Source organism: Haliotis cracherodii, unplaced genomic scaffold, assembly GCF_022045235.1.
Source record: "Haliotis cracherodii isolate W230 unplaced genomic scaffold, xgHalCrac1.p SCAF_4, whole genome shotgun sequence".
Classification (NCBI taxonomy): domain Eukaryota; kingdom Metazoa; phylum Mollusca; class Gastropoda; order Lepetellida; family Haliotidae; genus Haliotis; species Haliotis cracherodii.
In genome coordinates this window covers 14,692,490-14,716,067 of record NW_027266297.1, presented here as the reverse complement: position 1 = coordinate 14,716,067, position 23,578 = coordinate 14,692,490, and the positions used below count along the sequence as shown (strand labels likewise).

General features: G+C 40.4%; 3 protein-coding genes across 3 annotated transcripts; all 3 read right to left on the bottom strand.

Moving 5' to 3' along the window:
• Positions 1-4,655: 4,655 nt before the first annotated feature.
• On the bottom strand, positions 4,656-7,121 carry LOC139480380 (uncharacterized). Its single transcript, XM_071263444.1, has 3 exons — positions 7,097-7,121; positions 5,679-5,740; positions 4,656-4,916 (listed from the first exon to the last, which is right to left on the bottom strand). The coding sequence occupies exons 1-3, from the start codon at positions 7,119-7,121 to the stop codon at positions 4,656-4,658; spliced, it is 348 nt and encodes a 115-aa protein (XP_071119545.1).
• A 7,913-nt stretch (positions 7,122-15,034) lies between these two features.
• LOC139479833 (protein toll-like) lies at positions 15,035-17,587 on the bottom strand. The gene has a single exon (XM_071262727.1). It carries the CDS (start codon positions 17,441-17,443, stop codon positions 15,356-15,358), a length of 2,088 nt encoding a protein of 695 aa, XP_071118828.1. The 5' UTR covers positions 17,444-17,587; the 3' UTR covers positions 15,035-15,355.
• Positions 17,588-20,898: 3,311 nt separating this feature from the next.
• On the bottom strand, positions 20,899-22,690 carry LOC139479294 (uncharacterized). Its single transcript, XM_071262155.1, has 3 exons — positions 22,666-22,690; positions 21,785-21,846; positions 20,899-21,183 (listed from the first exon to the last, which is right to left on the bottom strand). The coding sequence occupies exons 1-3, from the start codon at positions 22,688-22,690 to the stop codon at positions 20,899-20,901; spliced, it is 372 nt and encodes a 123-aa protein (XP_071118256.1).
• Positions 22,691-23,578: the final 888 nt, after the last annotated feature.

The following is a 23,578-nucleotide window of genomic DNA, read 5'->3' as shown; positions in this document are numbered from 1 at the left end:
CAAATGATATTTCTAATGGGAGGTCCATGGTGATTTTGTGTGTCCATATTACTTATTGAAACACCTTTATATTATTTTATATTAGAAAAGAGTAGTAGGGTAGCACATCAGTTAGTGATTTGGAATTAGTTTACATGTCAGGGGTATGTTGGAGTCCCCAAACAGAATTGCCCGATGAAGTCATATGATGGTGCCATTTACCTGCTTCTTGAGTTATTCCCCTTAGCTGCCATGATCCGGTGGTCATGTGTTCTAATCCAAAATTTCCCTGATGGTCAGGCTCGGTGACTTGGTGGTTTGCGTGTTATCGTACCTCAACCTTCGTGGGATGTTGTTCATAATATTGTGTTCCAGGCTTAATAGTCAACAGTTCCTGTGATATAAATCACTGGTTGTGTTCCAGGCTTGATAGTCAACAGGTTCCGTGATATTGAATCACTGGTTGTATTCAAGGCTCAATTATCAACAGGTTCAGTGTTATCAATCATTAGTTGTGTTCCAGGCTTGAAAGTCAACAGGTTCCGTGATAAAAAACACTGGCTGTGTTCCAGGCGCATTTGTCTACAGGTTCCGTGATATCAATCACTAGTTGTGTTCCAGGCGCATTTGTCTACAGGTTCCGTGATATAAATCACAAGTTGTGTTCCAGACCAAATTGTCTACAGGTTCCGTGATATAAATCACAAGTTGTGTTCCAGACTCAATTGTCTACAGGTTCCGTGATATATACAGCAGAACTGCTGTTGAATGCGGCGTGAAACAAAGCAACAACCATCTCTCCTCCGACATGTTGCCACCCCGGGGTATGCCCGAAACACTGTTCAAATCGGCGGTCACTCACTCACTCCATCTGTTTAGAGCAATCACCAAAGCACCGATGTTCTACAGATGACGATCGGGAATTACAATAACAGACCTGCACGTAGTTTGTATAACTGGTCTCTGTGCATCATCCAGATACGCCTTTGTGTAAAAGTTGTAAACCACATGATTCAGTGTAAAATTTGATATATGTGTTAACTTTACTGACATCAAAGGCCCTATGCCGATGTATGGTGTCTGCTGTCATCATTTCGGCTTTCCTCTGTGAAACTCTCTTTTGTTTCAAGAGCAAAGACACGTCTAATTCACAAATACGTTACCGTTGCCAGAAATGAACCAGGTACATATATATGTTCTCTGCCTCATAGCATTTATTCACCTGTGAAGGAGTAAGTATATACTCCGAAACGTTGTGTTCCTTATAATACAGAAGTTGACATTCATAAATTCTCTTCCTTAAAAAGTGAATGTTTTTTATGACAGTTCCATATATGCCATAGGCGTACGAGTCTTTGGAAGTGGGTGGCATAATATTGCATCACAATACTACCTATACGATGAGATCCTTTTAGAAAGCTAACGAGTCAAGCAAATTATGCTCTTCTTTTACAACGTCTTAGCAATGAATCCATTGTCCCCAACATAGAGAAAATAATTACTATAACACCCTTCACAAAAGGATTTTGAAGCCTTCAAAGTAGGTTGGTCAGATCTGAACAAATATGACCTCTCTGAGGTCACTTTGTAATGTAATGACGTCATATTATAAATGATAACGCCAGATCTCGGCGGGAGAAAAGGAAGAAAATTAATGTACGACGAGGTCAGCTTAGTATCTTCACATCTATGTGATTGGAAAAGTCCGTTTGTCACTCGTCATTACGGGAAATGTGTCACTCATCATCATAAATTTCACTCGTTACATATTTCCCCCTTATCACTTGTACCTCGTTAGTTATTTAATAAATGCAGCACCACGTGCACCCACCACCCGTCACAGATTCAAATGTTTGCCTAATATTCACCTGTGTCAACCAGCAGGCTTACTTTCTTTTTCATGTGGGGCGGTAGGGTAGCCTAGTGGTTAAAGCGTTCGCTCGTCACGCCAAAGACCCGGGTTTGATTCCCGACATGGGTACAATGTGTGAAGCCCATTTTCCGGTGCCTTCCCCCCCCCCCCCCCCCCCCCGCCACCTTAGACAAGCTGACACGCGCGTCATATAGATGGAATATTGCTGAGTGCGGCGTTAAAAACAAGCAAACCAAATACCATACATTGATGGAAGTTATGGTGGTAATACTTATCCATCACATGGCTCCTTGACAATCAGACAATCATTGTCACGGTCATAAATATACTCTAAAAAAAAAAGCAGACAAATAGATGATCTTTCTTCTGACGGTAAAACATTTATTATGACCGTGACAATGATTGTCAAGGTGCATGTGATGATAAGTATTCCACCATAACTTCCATCAATGTATGTTTTGGTTTGCTTGTTTTTAACGCCGCACTCAGCAATATTCCATCTATATGACGGCGTGTCAGCTTAGTGTAAGGGGGGGGGGGGGGGGGGGGGGGGGGGAAGCCCCTGTGCAGGTCTTACCCGTTTACCTCTTTGATGGAACTCGCGATCACATGTATGGTGTTAAGAATTTTAGAAATCAGTGCAAACCCACGATCAAAGGTTCCTGGCACGCCTGAGGGTCAGGACTCTAAGATACTTAGAAATAAATCAGTGCGAATCTAGGATTCCAACACACGATCATAAAGTTCCTGGCACGCCCGAGGGACACAGCTCTGTACAGCGACTTTCGGCGCCTCTGACAATTAGTCATCCGTGCCATTCGAGGTGAGGTTAAATGGGGTTTAACGTCGCATTATACCACTTAGATATAGCGACGTGGGGTATGCTAGTGTTAAAGCGCCTGGTTTCGATTCCCCCACATGGGTGCAGGGTTTCTAGTTTTGTCAGTATCATACCCGTGCTCGGGGGTTTCACCAAAGTGGTAAACGTCTAAAACCTGCACCACTTGGGGCTTTCTCTCATATTAAGCTGACACATATTAACTGGAATACTTCTCAAAATGGCGATAAACCCAACTCACTCACTCACCCACATGGGTGCAATGTGTGAAGCCCATTTCTGGTGTCCTCCGACGTGATATTGCTGGAATATAGCTGAAAGCGGTGTCAAGTCCAACTCACTCACACACACTCCTTGGGAGGCATTGACTGAATGTTGTTGGGTCACTTCCATGTAACCAGGGTATATAAACTGCCGGACAAAAGAAAGTATACACTTGAAAATTGGATGTGACCAAAACATTACAAACGTTATCCAAACGTTATTAGGCTGAAGGCAATCACCTAAACACTGCAAACATACGGTCCAAAACACAACTACGATACCCGTATTACATACATCACCATCCAATAACCATTTCTTGTTGTTTCATTTTAAACCAAACAAACCCATCAAACATGGGTGTACACTTTCTTTTCCCCCGGCAGTTTATATAACTCCCTGCTGAAACTCAACCTAAACCTTGTCGTTTGTCATCAGCTAAAAAGGGGTAGAGGTGTTATCATTAAAATAATAACACAAATAATATCATAAGACGGGGATTTACAGGGAAAGAAAATATTTCTGCAGCCTTAAACAAATTATTTGTGCATTTGATTTTTCTTTTACTGACATCAGATTACCAAGGGAAATTCCATTTTTTACTACATATTAACACTTGTGTTCAAAGAATAGTTAAAAACTTTGATATTTATCTCTTGACAAATATTAACAGCTCTATAACTCGCTCTATAACTATATACTCGCGCAATGCCAGTGAAAAGGCACAATAATACTTTTAGATTACAAGATTTAAGGGCAGTACCTTATTATACAGCTTTATGTGACTTTACAACTACTTTTTACAGCCATAGGTTTTGGTACAGTAGGTAATGTAGTAACACATTTTGTACAGCACCTTGTCAATGATAAAATAGGTACCAAAATAAAATCAAAAGTTTTAGGTTGGTTAGTTGGTTGGTTTGTTGTTTAACGCCACACTCAGCAATATTTCAAGCTATATGACTGCGGTCTGTAAATAATCATGTCTGGACCAGACAATACAGTGATTAATATCATGAGCATCGATCCACAAAATTTGGACAAAAGTTTTAGGAAGAAGATTAAGAAAAAGAACATTTGCGGAAAGTGTAAATGTGTAGAAAAAACATATGAGAAAGTTGAATATAAACCATTTGATACAACGTGTGAATCAGATCAAGTCTTCTGTGAAATCAGAACACATCACATCAAGAATCCCTCGCGAGTTTACATCAGTCTTAGGCGCCTCAGGTCACTGTGCTCAGTTGCGTCCCTTAGGCATGCCAGCAACCTGTGACCGTGGGTTTGAATGCCGGATTTGCCCTAATTATGTTTCTAGGTTCGTCAGCGTGACAAAACACCATAACCCTGTTTGGAATCCTAATTCCATTCCAGAATAAGGTGGGCTGACCCTAATCGAACACTTGTTTATATGGTGCACCAGCGTGTCTTCCCAGATGTGGCAGCTGCTTATGAACTACATGTTTGATCACCATGCCTTAGTCCAGAACATCGCCATAAACTAGCAGACCAAATGAGCAAATGAAAACACAACCACAATTTGTAACAAATAACGTGTTTTATTACTAAAAAGAAAACAATAAAACAAATAAAGGTAAAATTTATGTATTTCCCAAATATTGTAACAAATGCCTCAAGAGTCCAAAAAATGGTTCATAAATGTTTTGTATATAAGTATATACATATGTGTTCAGAGTTCACTGCCTAATCATCCTTCTTCTTAAACACACTCTTGACTCTTCTGAAGAAGTTGGCCACCCTGGATAGCAAGGCCTTCAGGAAGGAGTGGGTTGGCTGGACGATCTCCTCATCCATGAGATCTACTTCAACAAAGTCAGTGTCGTCCACGATGTACTGACCAGCGATAGTGAGGGACACAGAAGGGACAGTGCTGGGGCGAAGGGTCTGTGGGACGGGCAGGTGAGACAAGTAGGCAGGGATGGTCAGGGACTTTGAAGTGGGTTGCTATAGAGAGGGAGTTAGTGGAAAGAATGGGACGTGAGGAAAGAATATTATGTTGAAGAAAAAGTTATTCAATTATTGAATTTTATTGTAGCAAATATGAAATTTTGTCGGTAGAGCCAGAAAAGTGATGAAGGTATGAGTGAAAAGTCTATTGGTAGTTACAATTAAGAATTTAATCTGTACATGAAGTGAACAAAAATGATATTATTTTATATAGTAGATAATGAATGACGGTAAAAAGCTGATGTGAGGTACAGACAAAGGTAAAGCAGATATGACGTGAATGACCGAATGGTCTATTGCAGTATTGGAAATATGTATATTGAGAGCTGAGATTCTTTCTATGAGAAACCATAGACAATGTGATCCAAACAGAAGACTTGTATTGTTTCAAGTACACATTCAATAAAGAGAGGTGGAGATTACATAATCAAAAATAGACAATATGAAGGATTTTCTAGGAAATACCAAATAACAAAGTATATGCCAGGCCAAGTATACTGGTAAGCTGTTCATAGTCATACATCCAGTTGGTAGAATTTGTCTTTAACCGTTTGTTTAGGACAAGAATATATAATAATGTTTGTTGGTTTTATTTTCGTTTGGGAAGTATGTCATATTTAGTGTAATATTTAGGATGTTAACTTTCAACCAGTATATTAATGTTTTCCACATGTAAGTAATACTGAAAACCCAATATCATATTATATGCAGTGCTAAACACTAAGTATATACATAATAACAGGCTCCTGTAACACCTACTGGAGAAGGGGCAGGAAAAGGCAGGGGGGACAGAGGCAGGGGGAACCAGATCATCCGATCAACTGTGAGGGAATGGAAGGGTAAGACACTGAGTACAAGCCACTTCAGTGGGTAAATCGAAATGTTTGTTGCCTCACATAGAAAATCGTTCAGAATTAAAATTGTCCACACAGTATTTTTCCAATGTAAATTTCCTTTAATACACTTGGTCCAATGATGCTTTCTTGAAACCAGATACAATTATTTGTTTGTAGCTTGATGTGTCATAGTCTAAGAGAGGATCTTCATACACCTTCTGTGAAACCTCCCATTAGACAAAGTAATATCTATGTGACCAGAACGTTTCGATTTACCCTCGTACATATACTAACCTATGAGAACATAATGTCTATCATTGTAAAATGTCTAATTTCATTTCAAACTCAGGGATGCTTATTTAGGAGACTGGACTCATGCTTAAGACACATTGCAGTCCAGCTGGTCATGTGACTATGTTACCATTTCGACACAAACAGGCACAGGTGAGTTCATGTAAAACATGGGGTAGAATGTGAGGCCAAATGTATTTTTTTAAAAGTCTACCCTATGCTGTATGATTATGGACTGAAGGCACCAGTTGTTGGGAATTTGGCAACTGACCAATGGCCGAGATGTATATGAGACTGACCGTAACGTGTTGTGTTGAGGGTCTAAAAGGGTCTTCGTCAAGCGAAGGGACAAACAAACTACATGTGTGTCTCCGTACACGTCATTGGCAAGATTGCAGTATAAACCGATACCTTAGGCCATTTTGTAACAGATATGCACGAGCTCCTTTCTTTGCACCTCCAAGTTTTTTTAAACCAGCGGTAGAAACTAACAGTTTTAGTCTACTAGTCCTTATAATGATAACACATAGCAAATCCCTTAAAAATGGCGAATTTCTACTAGTCCTTATGATACCTTAACTATTGGGCAGTTTGGCACGGACTAGTGCCAATTTCTATCGCTGTAAACGTGTGTTTTTTGGATCAGTTTATGGCTAACATCAAAGAAATCGGTCTAGTTAATTTCCAGTGTGGGTTGAGGTAGGCCTCATCCTTTATATGTAATATGTAAATGTATTTAAATAGACATGAAGCCTTGAAAAGACAGGCGGCTAATCTCTCAAACTCGCTCGAAATTTTTGGGCTATTCCCAAGTATTTTTTTCAATACAAAATCGAAACCCTGGGGAAGAAATCACTGGGGTAGGCTCGGCCTATAGGTCTACGGTCGATGTTGGGGTCATTGTCGGCACAGGTACTGGACAACTGTACCCCAGGTATATTTACGTATACAGAAATGTACCTAAGATTGGCAAAATTAGATACTGTCACTTCACATTGTCTAATAATGTTACAGGATCATAAAGACATGGAAACAAAGTCAGAATTGTACCTTGAACATACGTGCTCGCATTCATGGTGACAGGTTCAAGAAATGCAAACAAGGATAGCAAGATAACGCTTTCAGAACAGCAAAGTGCAGATGTAACAACAACAATGGCGTCGATGTGATATCAAAGTGACAACGGTCGTCAAGGACGACACTCAAAGTAACAGTCACGCGAGATTAAAAAAAAGTGTTAACTGGTTCCCGGCTTCCTTTGCGCTTTCAATAATTCTATAAAGACTGAGCTCAGTTTGTATATAAAAATGATGTTGCGAAAAAACGTCAAGTCAGAGGGGAAATTTATTTTTAAATGAATTTGTGGGAGACACCAAAGAATATTTTATTGGAATTTGTTAAGAGTTATAAAAGGATATGATTTATTTTGAGGAGCACATACAGAGGCTTCATACTTTATTCGAAAAAATATAAATCGTAATTAACAAAGTGCATGAAATGGTCTATCTACCTTTGAGTTCAAAGTCATTGAGGCCCCTATTATAATCGGGTGACCGCAATAATACTAGTAGAGGCCATTTACAGATATGGCATTACGTATTTATGTATGCAGCCACGTTGGGTAGAAATCGCAAGTTGTGTTTGTTGACCAAGGTTAGTACATGTTAATTCACTAAGGTCATGGTAATTTGACCAAAGTGACCCATACTTACTGAACCCCATGATATGCGGAACTCGGGTTAGTAGCCTCCAAGTTTCATTTATTGATTCAGTCGTGAATAAAGCACTTTTATGATATAACTAACTAGGTATTGAAAGTATATATGTATTCTGATATGCGTTTAGAAATTTATGCCAGAAATGTTTTGTTTGTTTGTTGTTTAATGCCGCACTCAGCAATGTTCCAGCTATATGACGCAGTCTGTAAATAATCAAGTCTGGACTAGACAATCCAGTGATGGACATCATGAACATGGATCTACGCAAATGGGATACGATGACATGCATCAGCTAGGGCTGGGACGGGTAGCTCGGATACTCGGGTCGGGTGTGTACTGAGTAGAGGACCCGGGTACCCACACTACTATAACTCCATGGTTACCTACAAATCGTTAATGTTTGGATATCTTTCTGACTATAGGCACATTTCTTCTGACTTTAATACGTTTTGAGTAATGATACAGCTTCAGTCAACTTTAGTGTATGCATGACCAGATCGTTTAATGGGTGTGTCTCTTGAGACCTTCAGTGGGTATCTGGGTAGGGTCGGGTAATAGGGGGTCGGGTATCCGGATAGTAAATTTGGGTTCTTCCCAGTCCTAGCATCAACCAAGTCAGCGAGCCTGACCACCCGATCCCGTCAGTCGCCTTTTACGACAAGCAAAGTCGTCTCTTACGGCAAGCATGGGTTTCTGAAGATGTATTCTAACCCGGATCTTCACGGGTCCGTTATATGCTGTGAGATCAATACACAGGAACTCGTTATTGGTCAGTAAATAAAAATATAAACCCTATCTACTTACAAATAGGGGGTATACATTATATTTATTGACCAATAACAAATTCCTGTGCATCAATATGACTTGACTCGTGCAGTCATGTGGATGTAAACTGTACGAGGCGCTGTTTAATATTTATTCCTGATTTGTTGATATCAGTAATTCATTAATTGATAACACAAAATAGACTTCCGGATATCGATAAAATATATGTATGTTTGTATATCAATAAATGAAATTGTGATATTTAAAAACTTAACTTGTGACATCAATAATTCACTTCCTGGTTCATGAAAGAACGAATTCTTCCTTGATGTCACACTACAGTAAGCTACCAGTCAATGACATCACAAATTCGATTACATATGATATCATAAAGTGAATTCTGGATATTTAACAAAATCGAACTTGTGATATCAATTATCCATTTTGTCATCGCTCCCTTAATGAATTATTCAATTGATGAAATAAGTAATAAATAGCAAAACTACGCGTCATAAAACACTATGCAGCAGCTTTTAGCGCTAAATTTGGTAGTGGGTCGTTTACATATGTTAACATTTACAATGTTAAAAACTTCAAAATAAGTACTACCAAATAAGTTTGTAAAGGTTTTTTTTATGGCAATTCAAGTGTAAAGGGTTCACTACCATGTAGAGCTGGCTACTTAATATATACTTTTTAATGCTGCAACGTGATTTAAGTCGCGCAGTTATGTAGATACCATACTAAAAAACCTCAGCCAGCTCTACTTGGTAGTGAACCCTTCGCCAATGGACTCTTTGGTTGCGTGGTTAGAGTTACGTCCCTTGGATTTTCTACCTCGTCAGTTATTCAATAAATCTTTTTGATGTAAGCATACCTGTCAACTCTCACGCATCTCGCGTGAGTCTCACGCATTTATCACCTATGTCACGCCCACACGCAAGGTTGGGAAATTCTCACGCATTCATATAAAATGTAGATAAAAATATAATTTTTCAAAATACATGCTCTCTAAGGCCATTAAAGTGGTCTTAAAATCATTCAAAACCAGTTTTCGCCTCCCATTTTTGAAGCATGATGTAAGAGAGAATTTTAAGGGACCGGTCATTTATTATGGTTGTGGGTGTGGGTGTGGGGTGTTGAGATAGGTGTTAAAACTGTTTCATATGTTTCTGCCCCCAATTATATGTATGATTTTTTCATGCCCGCCAACAAAAACGTAACATTTTTTCATGAAACACGTTCACAAACCGATCTTAGCGCTACCACTGTCGAATGTCTGCGTCAACGTATGAGGATTACAACAATATATGCAGTAGACCGGGGTCGTGGGGACAGAAGCCGCGCAGTACATTTCTCAGTGCTCATTCCATATCGTTAACGAAATATTCTTTGTATTTTAAGCGTAGAACACAGTGCGCCATAACCGATCACTTCGTCAAAAATTGATAATTGAAAGAAAAAAACAAATCTAGTTATTCTTATTCATTCGAGTATGGTTCTGTTTCGCGTACACAAGATCGATCGAGATTCCAAGCGTGGAAGGCTAACTTAGAGTCAGGCAGTGGATGGGTGGTTGTTGTTTGGAACGGCTATGGGGAGGATGTGGATGGCTTCTATCATAGGACGTAACTGAGTCGTCAGGAATGACATTAATTTCGTTGTTTGTCTGGTTTTCTGTCGAACATCTCAAGGACTAGTCTAGGATCCACAACACGGTATTTCCAATCGTATTCAGTATACTTCAATGTTTGAAGTTGCCTACAGGGTCGCGCTTTTGAAAGAAAACTAGTGCTTTCAAATACATTTTTTCTCTGCGGTGATGTGATCATTAAATACATATTAACCTTGACACACTATTAAAGTGTTGGTTGCACACCATCGGTTATCTTTGACACACTATGAAAGTCTAGGTTGCACAGTGGGTTATCTTTGACACACTATGAAAGTCTAGGTTGCACAGTGGGTTATCTTTGACACACTATGAAAGTCTAGGTTGCACTGTGGGTTATCCTTGACACACTATTAAAGTGTTGGTTGCACAGTGGGTTATCCTTGACACACTGTAAAGGTCTAGGTTGCACCGTGGGTTATCCTTGACACACTTTGAAAGTCTAGGTTGCACCGTGGGTTATCCTTGACACATTATGAAAGTCTAGGTTGCAACTTGGGTTATCTTTGACACAATATGAACGTCTAGGTTGCATCGTGGGTTATCTTTGACACATAATGAACGTCTAGGTTGCAGCGTAGGTTATCCTTGATACACTGGACGCCTAGGTTGCACCGTGGGTTATCTTTGGCACACTGCACGCCTAGGTTGCACCGTGGGTTATCCTTGACACAATGGACGTCTAGGTTGCACCGTGGGTTATCCTTGACATGATGGACGTCTAGGTTGCACCGTGGGTTAACCTTGACATAATGGACGTCTAGGTTGCACCGTGGGTTATCCTTGACATAATGGACGTCTAGGTTGCACCGTGGGTTATCCTTGACATAATGGACGTCTAGGTTGCACCTTAAGTTATCCTTGACATACTATGACATACTATGGGTTGCTTAAGACCTATTCTACCCCGGATCTTCACGGGACTGATACCAGTGAACTATCTCTGAACAAATGTTGCACAAGAATACAGTTGCTGTCAGTTGATCTGTCCATGATGACTGCCATACGCGATCTATGTGCTTTTGGGCCTATGTGAGGTTCACACTATAAAACATGATCATTATTGCATACAAAGTTTCTTTTAGCCGTTTCTTTTAGCTATTCTGTTATTTGTAACCTCAATCAGTTCTCAAGAGACACGGAAGACAGACACACATTTGTTAAATCAACATAATGTGGCAGTTTAAGTCCAGAGAGGCAGGTTATGAATTTTTTAATGTTCCTAGCAGATACTTCCCATATGCCGTATAACACGGCCGGGATCCAACCATCGACCTTACCCTCTATACTGTGGGACGTATGCCCTACCAGACGCAGATTGAAGCCGTTGACCATCTTGGTAAATGTATAACGATCCACGCAATGACAATGTTTAATGTTATGAATACTGTTTTGCCTTAAAATACTTACTACAGTTGTTTATGAAAATAAATGCGACGAACCCCTAAGTTTCCATATTCATAAGAAATCTCTGTCAAAAAAAGAGTCGATTGTTCAATTCCAACTATGTCCCGAGCATGTGTTTATGAACCACAGAGCCACGACCACGCAATGACAATGATTAATGTTATGAATACTGTTTTGACTTTAAATAATAGCAATCATCATAGTCAACAGTCACTGCTCAATAGGCCGTGGCCGGAGAGTGGAAAGTCGGTGCTTCCATCCCCGGCCGCGTTATACCAATATTTTTTTTTACAAAATATGTGCTTGTTGTTACCCTGCCTGGAGGTTGGCATTCAGGGGATAAAACAAGAACTGGACGAGTTAAGGTGCGGCATGATATCTTAGTGGTAAAGAACTATAAAACAACAACATATCTGTGATGTTCATAAGCGAGGACTCGCTCTAAACGTTATTCGTGAACACTCCAATGTTCGTATCTACTGAAGGAAGCGATCTGTGAAGATCCGGGGTAGAATAGGTCTTCAGCAACCCATGCTTGCCGTAAACGGCGACTATGCTTGTCGTAAAAGGCGACTAACGGGATCGGGTGGTCAGTCTCGCTGAACTGGTTGATGTATGTTATCGTATCCCAATTGCGTGGATCGATGCTCATGATGTCAACCACTGGATTGTCTGGTCCAGACTCGATTATTTACAGACCGACGTCATGTAGCTGGAATATTGCTGAGTGCGGCGTTAAACAACAAACAAACAAACAAACAAACTGAAGGAAGGATATATATCTCTCCAGCAACGACGAAAAAACATAGTCATAGTAAGGTTTGACTGATAAATAGAATTGAAGGAAAATCCCCGTGAGTCGTAACAAGGAAGTGTCGGCCGACTGAAGGATCCGTCATCCGCGGAGACCTCAACCCTCATTATCCCCTCCCCCTGACCCACTTCCCCGTCTCACGTAAACAAACATGAAATGAAACACCCGGGTTGTGCAGCGATATTGGCTCTATTTCATGTTCTTGATGACTGTTGACAATGCATCGTTGTTTGGGGTCACTTTGACCTACACGACTGTTAAATAATGTACAAGCATCAAGTAACTTGTCCTCAGCTGTTTAGGCTCTGTAAAGATGTTTTAGGATGTGATTTGAATACAACCATGACATGCATGTTCATGGAAATAGTTATTCAAACTGCCATGTTGTTCAATTCAATTTTAACGCATACCTGTAGTCCTGCACCATGACTGTGGAATATATTTATTTTATGGAAAAAAAAACACAATCTAGAAATGTATGCAAAAGCAAGTCTAGCCAGCTCTAAAAGCTCTATTCCACATATGAAATCAGCATAGGGAATTTTTATTTAGAGTCAAGAAGGATATTGTGTATTATAAGATTTCATAGACTAAATGTTGTTAGTCTAGCATACATGTTGAACTTGTAAATAATTTAAGCAGGGCAACACTATAACTATACCGAGAAGTAAGCATATGGATGATATAGCATATGGGATAACACCATTCAAATCAAATAATTATTATTTCGTGTTTAGATCGACAGAACAGTACACCACAGTACTGAATGCAAGAGGCAGCACAGTACGGGAACATTACGGCGTTGGGCAGTGGTGTTAAATGGGGTTTAACGTCGCATACAAGATCATTGTACTTGAATAGCGACATGCATGCAGGCGTATGTGGCTGCTTGTACTAGTCCGGACTAATGCCGGTTGAATAGTTCTTGGCCACTGAGATACCATGCCGTAGTTTAAGTCAACCAATCCTTGTTTTAGCCCCCTTAATGCAAGCTTTAGGCAGGGTAACAACAAGATCCATCTTTTGAAGTTTTTTCGTATAACGCGGCCGGGGATCGAAGCACCGACTTTCCTCTCTCGGGCCAGACCACGGGGGCGGTCTATTGAACAGTGACCATGTGTGTATGTATGTGTGTGCATGTTTGTGTACATGTGTGTGTGCATTTGTGAGTGTGCCATTGTGTGCGTGCGTGACTATATGCCGGTTTCATAGTGCTAGCCGCCCACTAAAGTGACATGCCACTGGAATATGCGAACACATAAACTGGCCGTTTGAAAGGTTGATATGACTAGCAAACAAGAGAATCTACGGCGAAACCAACAAAACATAATCATTATTATTAATGATTTTATTTATCGACGTGTACAAAAACACTTAACATCGACTGAAACTGTTTCATAATTCCACAGACAATATATATTCATCAGGCCATGCAGCATGGCCACCGTCTACCTACATTGGGGCAAGAATAACAAGTACAATTGTATAATGAACATGAAAACAAATATCTCTTACAAAATTCTAGAAAATTCCAATGCCTCTGACAAGGATATGTGCCTCGGTGCATCCTAACATCAAGTAGACTTGGGCCCCGTGAAGATCCGGGTTAGGATATAGGTCTTCAGCAACCTATGCTTGTCGTAAGTGGCGACTAACTGGATCGGGTAGTCCGGCCTGCTGATGCATACCATTCTATCCCAATCACTGGATTTTCTGGTTCAGACTCGATTATTTACAGACCGCCGTCATATTGCTGGATTATTGTTGACTGCGGCGTTAAACAAACAAACAAACAAACAAATAATGTAGACTTGGACAAACGAATTGACGTAACACTGCTGCGTTACGACTTTCAGTTTTATCCCCTGGGTCTTCTGAATGTTGGTACAGCGAACATGGCGGTGGTTTGACAGATCAACGTTTACGTGCGGAATTCGAGCACTCGATTAATGGATCATGTAGGGTGAGGGTACGTATCTCCACACAGCGACATGCGGCACCGTACACCACCAGTGTCATGGACGATTTTACCACATCCACGTGGAAAGTGTAATGAGTCCTCCGGTTAAATACTTTAGTCAATGTCTTTTATATTGCAACACAGCAAAATCTCTCATTGGTTATACACATAATCTGACAAGGAGTACAGACCTTTAAAACAGAATAATTATACAGAATACTGAGTACCAAGATGAAATTATTATGGCAAGAAATGGGAACAACATTAGTATTCAAAGCCTGACAGGGTATAATTAATAGCCGCTTAACGCCAAGCAGTGTCCCTACATGTATGTATAACAATTAAAACAGTTATTGAAGCCTACAGTCAATTATATTGAAGCTTCATCCCAATGACCTGTAAGTATTGAAGCTTTAGGCCAATGATATTGAATCCTCATAACGATGACCTGTAAGTATTGAAGCTTTAGGCCAATGATATTGAATCCTCATAACGATGACCTGTAAGTATTGAAGCTTTAGGCCAATAATATTGAAGCTTCATCCCAATGACCTGTAAGTATCGAAGCCTTAGGCCAATAATATTGAATCTTCATCCCATTGACCTGTAAGTATTTAAGCTTTAGGCCAATAATATTGAATCTTCATCCCAATGACCTGTAAGTATTGAAGCCTAGATCAGACAAAGGCGTCGGTTCGATGGCAGCCAAGAAACCAGTCAGAAGTCACAGGTCAATATCTTAATCGTCTCTTGCGAGGAACATGGATATTTGGGCTTATTCTGCTCTGGAATCTTCGCTGATTCACGGAATGGACTTAAGAATGTATATATTACGTATAGTATGTATTTGACGACATGATGTAGTTTATTGGTTGAGTGCAACTGAACCATTACCTACATCAGTAGGAATCACTATAACCGGCATTGATGTATTGATGAAACTCAAGTTTGTATCACAAGACAGGCACTACTTTTAAGCCATTATTTCAACTTGGCTCACAGATCGAGATCGAGAATTTTGAGATTTCCCCTCCTGAACCTCATGCGCGATCTTTTCGAACAAGTCGCAGTTGTCAGCATCTATATACTTCTTGAGTCTTAGAAAAGCGTTCAGGTAGCCATTGGTGGCTTTGGTGACGTTGTCGAGCCTGGCGACAATCACACGGCCGCGACGCTGTTTGACCATGATATTGTAGGTCTCCGTGAACTCGAACATCTTGGAGGGATTGTCCACATAGCTACTAGACAGCACAATGACAGCTGCGCGGCTTCTCTGGAGCGTCTTGATGACTTCATCAGTGATCACTGTCCCCGGGTCCATGTCCCGGAGCGGGAAGTACAGTCTGAGGTTGTGATTCTGCTCCAGTTCATTAAGCAGTTTCTTGGACCAGACTCGGTCAGACTCACTCTCTCCATCCACCGACACAAACAAATCGTACTCCGAGTCGTCATCGCTAGTTCGCTTCAGCTTTTTTGCACCCGTATGAAGAAGGTGCATCAATTCATACCGAAACACCACAACAAGGGCCACCAAAAGCACAAATATGACTGCAAATGTTCCAAACAGGGCGCTGAATATCTTAGGAAAAGGACTGCGAATCTGACAGTTAAGTAACGTTTTGTCTGCTCGTACAAGCTGTACCGTATTGCCCGCTGGCATCAAGCAAGTGATGTCGGTGACGTTGTAGTTCCGAGGTTGGTATCTGAGCCACAGTGACATCCACGTGGAGGAACAGCAGCACACAAATGGGTTTCTGTTGATGTCTAGTTTAGAATAATGGATGTTCTGGATTTTTTTCGGTAAAAACTCAAGACGATTGTCCGATAGGCCCAGAAATGCAACCCCATTTTGCAAAAGGTCAATTGCTGAAGGTGCAATAATTTTGATATTATTTCTAGATACGTCAAGATATTTTGTTCTTTGCAAATAACCTACTGCTTCCAAGTAGGTAATGGAATTATCGCCAAACAGCAGTTTTAAATTACCGTCGGGAACCGTGGACGGTAAACGTGTCAAGTTTCTACCACGGCAGTCAACCAACATCTGTTTTTTCTCCGGCTGATCCTGACATAAACAATCTTGAGGACATTTGTTCGTGACGTTACACACAAACGCATCCAGTGGTAGACGTAGCGCTTGCTTTCCTTTCAGATGAGCTGGACTGTCGCAGAGAACATTGAAGTAGTACCTCCATATTACCATATATAAATTCGATGACAGGTGGAGAAATTCATGAAAATTGCAATCACAGATCCACTTATTATGTCTGAAGTCAAACCCCCAATTATCAAATGTCCCACTAATTTTCCGATCACGAATTCCATAGATCTTCAATTCCTCTAAAACCCATGTCGTAAACAAATTGTGAGAAAAGCCTACCATACCGGGTCCATAGTGTTTGGATTCATCCACTAACCAGTTTTCTTCGTTTGACAAATGGGATATCTTATTGTGACTAAGGCCGAAAACACAGAATTCATGGGTAATCCTTATCGGCCAGGCCTCAGACGCTGTCAGCTCGTTGTAGTCAAGATGAACCCTCATCAATCCATGTAAGTCTTCACTGAACACTCCTGGCTCAATAGTATGTATTTTGTTATAAGCAAGGTTGATGTATCTCAACCTTTCCAAACCAAAGAACACACCCGTCTCAACAGATTTAATTTCCTCGTCGAAAAGTACGAGAGCTATCAAATTCTTCAGACAGCTAAGCCTGGGAATTGTTTCGATTTTACCTGTCACCGCACGTATACTTGCAATGTTGGGATAATCACATATATCCTCAGGGAGACGTGTGATGCACAGGTTTGAGAAGAAGAGTCGGAATGGGGATGTTTTGTTGGTACCGGGTGGTAGGAGAAGGGTGACGTTATCAGGCTGACTGCAGTCGTAATTCAAGATGAGGTTCGGCAATCTGTCCTCTCTCATGTTAATGCAACATATCATGTCATCTACAGAACACTGAAGGACGTCCTCCACGGTGACACTGGTTCCGACAGAGACACTGATCAAGACAATCGCGATGAGGAAAACCAAACGTAGTGACAGAGAAAACAGCATTATTTGTGTCTTCCAAAATTGTCTGTTAAAAGATGGACACTCGTTTGTATGTCTTTCAAATCTGTCTGCTGAAAGACGAACACGAGTTTCTCTCAAACCTGTGTCGTCTGCTCGAAGATACTGACATTGATCAAGGCCAACTCGACTCCGATAATACTGCCGTCTGCTAAAAGTGGCGCTGAATTATCATTTGACTCACCTCGCAAAACAAACACTCTGAATCGCCCACTTCCTGATTTTTATATTTTAACTCCACGAATCTTTGTCAGAGCATTTCAGTGCGTATGCTCAGCGTCCATTGGCTGAGTGTAGTAATGTAGAAGTTCAAAGGTCAAAAGTCGCACCTCACTGCGCACATAAACAGACAATATTTCCAACAGCAGTGAGGCAGTCTACGATTGGCGTTCAGAAACGTGATCACATGCTGATTATGTCATTGTGTCACGTGTATTCTTACCAACAGCTGTATGTGTCGCGATCGATAGCATTTGACATGAGTGAATGTAACAAAGAAACCATTCAACTATAGACTATATGTATAACACCGTCCTGTTTATTGCATTCAGCAACAGTTCTACATACCTGTCAACTCTCACGCAAACCCCCCCCCCCCCCCACACACACACTCCCCCTGCGACCCCCAACAGCCCTGGACCCAGCGGGGCTCGCAGCCCCTGCACCCTGACTTCTCACTCATTCAGACATTCAGGGGTTGGCAGCTATGTTTAGGGCGGTGGTAGCCTAGTGGTTAAAGCGTCGGCTCGTCACGCCGAAGACTCGTGTTCGATTCCCGACATGGGTACAATGTGTGAAGCCCATTTTCCGGTGTCACCCGAAGTGATATTCGTGGAATATTGCTAAAAGCGGCGTAAAACCATACTCACTCACTCTTTTTCATGTCATGTGCACAGTTCGTGGAGAATGAAGTACAACCAGCTAGTACAACCAGCCACACAAACACACGTGTGTCGAAATCAAGAACGACATCCTATCCACGTGCACGGAGGAATTGCATGTTCCATTTGCAAAGTATCGGGTGTGTTAAGTTTTGGTTCCGAATCTTTCTGATCTTTCTTCTGACGGTCATAACATTTATACTTCCATGATACTCTATTTGTTTTCGGAGAGTATATTATGACCGTGACAATGATTGTCAAGGTTCATATGATGAGAAGGTTTTCAGTTGCTTTAAAAAAAACACACCATAACTTCCATCAATGTTTGTTTGGTTTGTTTGTTGTTTAACGCCGCACTGAGCAATATTCAAGCTGTATGTAAGCCTCTGTGCAGGTCTCACCCGTTTACCATTTTGGTGGAACTCACGATCACAGGTATGGTGCTAAGATACTTAGAAATCAGTGCGAATCTAGGATTCCAACACACGACGCGCCAGGATCCTATGATCGTGTTGTTCGAATTCCGGTTCGCCCGATTATGTTTCTAGGTTTGTCAGTACCATACCCGTGCTCTGGGGATTCACCAAAGTGGTAAATGTCTAAGACTTGTATCACTTCGGGCTTTCCTCTCACATTAAGCTGACACACCGTGATATAACTGGAATACTGTTCAAAACAGCGATAAACCCAACTCACTCACCCACATGGGTACAATGTGTGAAGCCCATTTCTGATGTCCTCCGACGTGATATTGCTGGAATATAGCTGAAAGCGGTGTCAAGTCCAACTCACTCACACACACTCCTTGGGAGGCATTGACTGAATGTTGTTGGGTCACTTCCATGTAACCAGGGTATATAAACTGCCGGACAAAAGAAAGTATACACTTGAAAATTGGATGTGACCAAAACATTACAAACGTTATCCAAACGTTATTAGGCTGAAGGCATTCACCGAAACACAGCAAAGTAACCGTCCAAAAACACAACTACGATACGTATAACATACATCACCATCAAATAACCATTTCGTGTTTGTTTCATTTTAAATCAAACAAACTCATCAAACATTGTGGGATACTTTCTTTTCCCCGGCAGTTTATATAAGATTATAAACTCCCTGCTGAAACTCAACCTAAACCTTGTCGTTTGTCATCAGGTAAAAAGGGGTGGAGGTGTTATCATAAAAATAATAACACAAATAATATCATAAGACGGGGATTCACAGCAAAAGAAATTATTTGTGCATTTGATTTTTCTTTTACTGACATGAGATTACCAAAGGAAATGCCATTTTTACTACATATTAACACTTGTGTTCAAAGAATAGTTGAAAACTTTGATATTTATCTCTTGACAAATAGTAACAGCTCTATAACTCGCTCTATAAAAATATACTCGCGTAATGCCAGTGAAAAGGCACAATATTACTTTTTAGATTTCAAGTTTCAAGGGCAGTACCTTATTAGACAACTTTATGTAACTTTACAACTACTTTTTACAGCCATAGGTTTTGGTACAGTAGGTAATTTAGTGACACATTTTGAAAAGCACCCTGTCAATGATAAAATAGATACCAAAAAAAATCAAAATGTTAGTTTTGTTAGTTGTTTGGTTTGTTGTTTAACGCCACACTCAGCAATATTCCAAGCTATATGACGGCGGTCTGTAAATAATTAAGTCTCGACCAGACAATACAGTTATTTATATCATGAGCATCGATCCACGCAATTGAGACACAAGTTTTAGGAAGAAGATTAAGAAAAAGAACATTTGCGGAAAGTGTAAATGTGTAGAAAAAACATATGAGAAAGTTAAATATACTATTTGATACAACGTGTGAACCAGATCAAGCCTTCTGTGAAATCAGAACATATCCCCTCAAGAATCCTTCGCGAGTTTACATAGGCATGCCAGCATCCTATTACCGTGAGTTTGAATGCTGGATTCGCTCTTATATTTCTAGGTTTGTCAGCGTGGACAAAACACCATAACCCTGTTTGATAGGCATTACTTAGAAGTTGACGGATGACAAGATAGACACAATTTTTTATGGATAACAACTTCTTTAATACTGTAAAAGGCGACGTTTCGGTATAGATCCTTATACCGTTGTCAAGCAAGACTGACAACGGTAATTGCTTGACAACGGTATAAGGATCTATACCGAAACGTCGCCTTTTACAGTATTAAAGAAGTTGTTATCCATAAAAAAAATTGTGTCTATCTTACCATAACCCTGTTTGGAATCCTAATTCCATTCCAGAATAAGGTGGGTTGACCCTAATCGAACACTTGTTTATATGGTGCACCAGCGTGTCTTCCCAGATGTGGCAGCTGCTTATGAACTACATGTTTGATCACCATGCCTTAGTCCAGTACATCGCCATAAACTAGCAGACCAAATGAGCAAATGAAAACAAAACCACAATTTGTAACGTGTTTTATTACCAAAAAGAAAACAATAAGACAAATAAAGATAAAATTTATGTATTTCCTTTATTGTAACAAATGCCTCAACAGTCCTAAAATGATTCATAAATGTTTTGTATAGAAGTATTTATATGTGTTCAGAGTTCACTGCCTTATCATCCTTCTTCTTAAACACACTCTTGACTCTTCTGAAGAAGTTGGCCACCCTGGATAGCAAGGCCTTCAGGAAGGAGTGGGTTGGCTGGACGATCTCCTCATCCATGAGATCTACTTCAACAAAGTCAGTGTCGTCCACGATGTACTGACCAGCGATAGTGAGGGACACAGAGGGGACAGTGCTGGGGCGAAGGGTCTGTGGGACGGGCAGGTGGGACAAGTAGGCAGGGATGGTCAGGGACTTTGAAGTGGGTTGCTATAGATAGGGAGGTAGTGGAAAGAATGGAATGTGAGGAAAGAATATTATTAGAGGGAAATAGTTATTCAATCTTTGAATTTTATTGTAGCAAATAAAACATTATGGTGGTAAAGACAGAAAAGGTGTGAAACAAGAAAGAAGGTAAATAAAGATGATATATATTGAATAGTAAATACTGAAACGTAGATGATGCAAAGGGAAGGTAGATTGTTTGTTTGTTTGCTTGCTGTTTGATGCCTCACTCAGCAATATTCCAGCTATATGATGGCTGTCTGTAAATAATCGAGTTGACCAGACAATTCAGTGATTGACATCATGAGCATTGATCGTAAAGATGATGATATGAAGGATATTCTTTGAAATACAAATGTAAAACTTTACAGAATTACTGAAGTCTTTGAACCAAAGTACTCTCAACATTCATAATAGGACTTTGTTAATTGCATACTGTTAGTTTCTAAGGTAGGAAAACAGTATAAACATTCAGTTACAGCTTTATAAAAACAGGGACCAGTACACAGAAGTGTTCCACATATCGGTGAAAACTCATGGAAGTGCTAAACAGGCATTGCTATAGACAAGCCTTTATGACACCTACATGGCAAGGGGCAGGATAAGTCAGTTGGGACAGAGGCTGGAGGAACCAGATCATCCGATCAACTGTGGGGAAACAGAAAAATAAACATACAGGGTATTAAACGCCCAGAATGTATGTTGCTGGTCACTAACCTTTGGCTGGTGACTAGTAAATAATATATCATTTTGCAGTTAATAAATTATTTGTGCTAACAGATAGGTCATATATCGCTAAGCTTTTAGGGGTTCCCCTTTTCCAAAATGTTCCAGTTTTATGTTGGATAAAGTTGCCTAGACACTACAACGTATTTCTCCTTGTTACTTTACAACTTGATCCCTTCAGACAAAATATGGGATAATAAGTTACAGTTTACCTTTCACTGCTAAACTAATTCTATTTGATACAATACAAGGGATTCAGCCTAACCATACAAACAGACTGCTGTGTCAGTTCTGAGAGTTTATAAGAAATCATGGGCAGATCCAGGTTTATAAAAAGGGCCTGGGGGCTGGGGTGTGTTCCACTTGGGCTATTTGTAACTCAAGTACGGGCAGTTCTCACCCAAAACCCTTCCCAAGACTCACAAACACTTCATGTAAACCACTGTAAATAAATTTACGGAATTCATTTTACAACCAAATCAACATGTTACCATGGTAGGAAAGGCGCATAAAGAATGTCATTGAGATGTAAAAGACACAAGAACCCACATTTTCAAATAAAGTTCAAAGTACACAAAGGGCCCTGCATTCAACATCTTAAGCCCCCAAAGTATCAAAGTGTTTGTGGTTCAGTACAGGAGCCATGACAGATCATGAACATGATGATACACACTGCCTCATCACACTAATATATACCAACGTGTAGGTACGGAATCTAATGAAGCGTAATTAGAATTGTACCTTGAACATAAGTGCTCGCATTCATGGTGACAGGTTCCGAAATTGCAATAAATGATAGGAAAACAACGCTTTCAGAACAGCAAAGTGCAGATGTAGCATCAAAAATGGCGTCGATGTAACATCAAAGTGACAACCGTCGTCAAGGAAATCATGAAGTCTCGTAAAATCACGCGATATTACAAAATAAGTTAAACTGGCTCCCGACTTTATTTGCGCTTGCACTGGGGTGTAAGAGACGGAATTCGGCTGTATTTTAAGGAGAGAAGTTAAGTCGCGCCATCATATAAATGGAGCAAATTTTATTATGAGCTGAATTAATTCCTTCAGTCACGATTCTGGGTGTTACTAGTTACTATTCAACCGGCAGCTTGTAAGGGTCCGTCAAATTTAAGGTACGATAGTGACTATAACCATACTATGACTATTTTCACAACCAGCAATCAGCAGACCCTGCATGGTTCGTTCACTAGTTTCAGGCACCAGCAGTTCAGACGACGAGATCTATGGCATGAGCGAGTCAGATTGCGACTGAAATTATCATGAGAAGGCCCCTCTAACGCTCTGTCATTTCCTCTACCACAGAACGTGCAGTGCATGCGTGCTTGTGCTGTTCCTTCCACGGTTTGTCCCCCCACGTGTCATGTACACATTTCTATACAAAATTACATGATAGTTTCTTAAAGAACTTCATCCGTCATGGGTCTTAAAATTCAGATTTTGTTGGGTACAGGGTATTCATGGTCAAGTACCATATTGATGTTTCATACACTTTTCTTGATTTCGAGTTATTTTGCAATTCATCGTTCTCATTTGGAGTCAAACGGACTGTAATTAGAACACGAGGCCCAGAGGGCCTGTATCGCTCACCTGGATATTGACGCAATCATGACAAAATATACATTTGCATTGTACA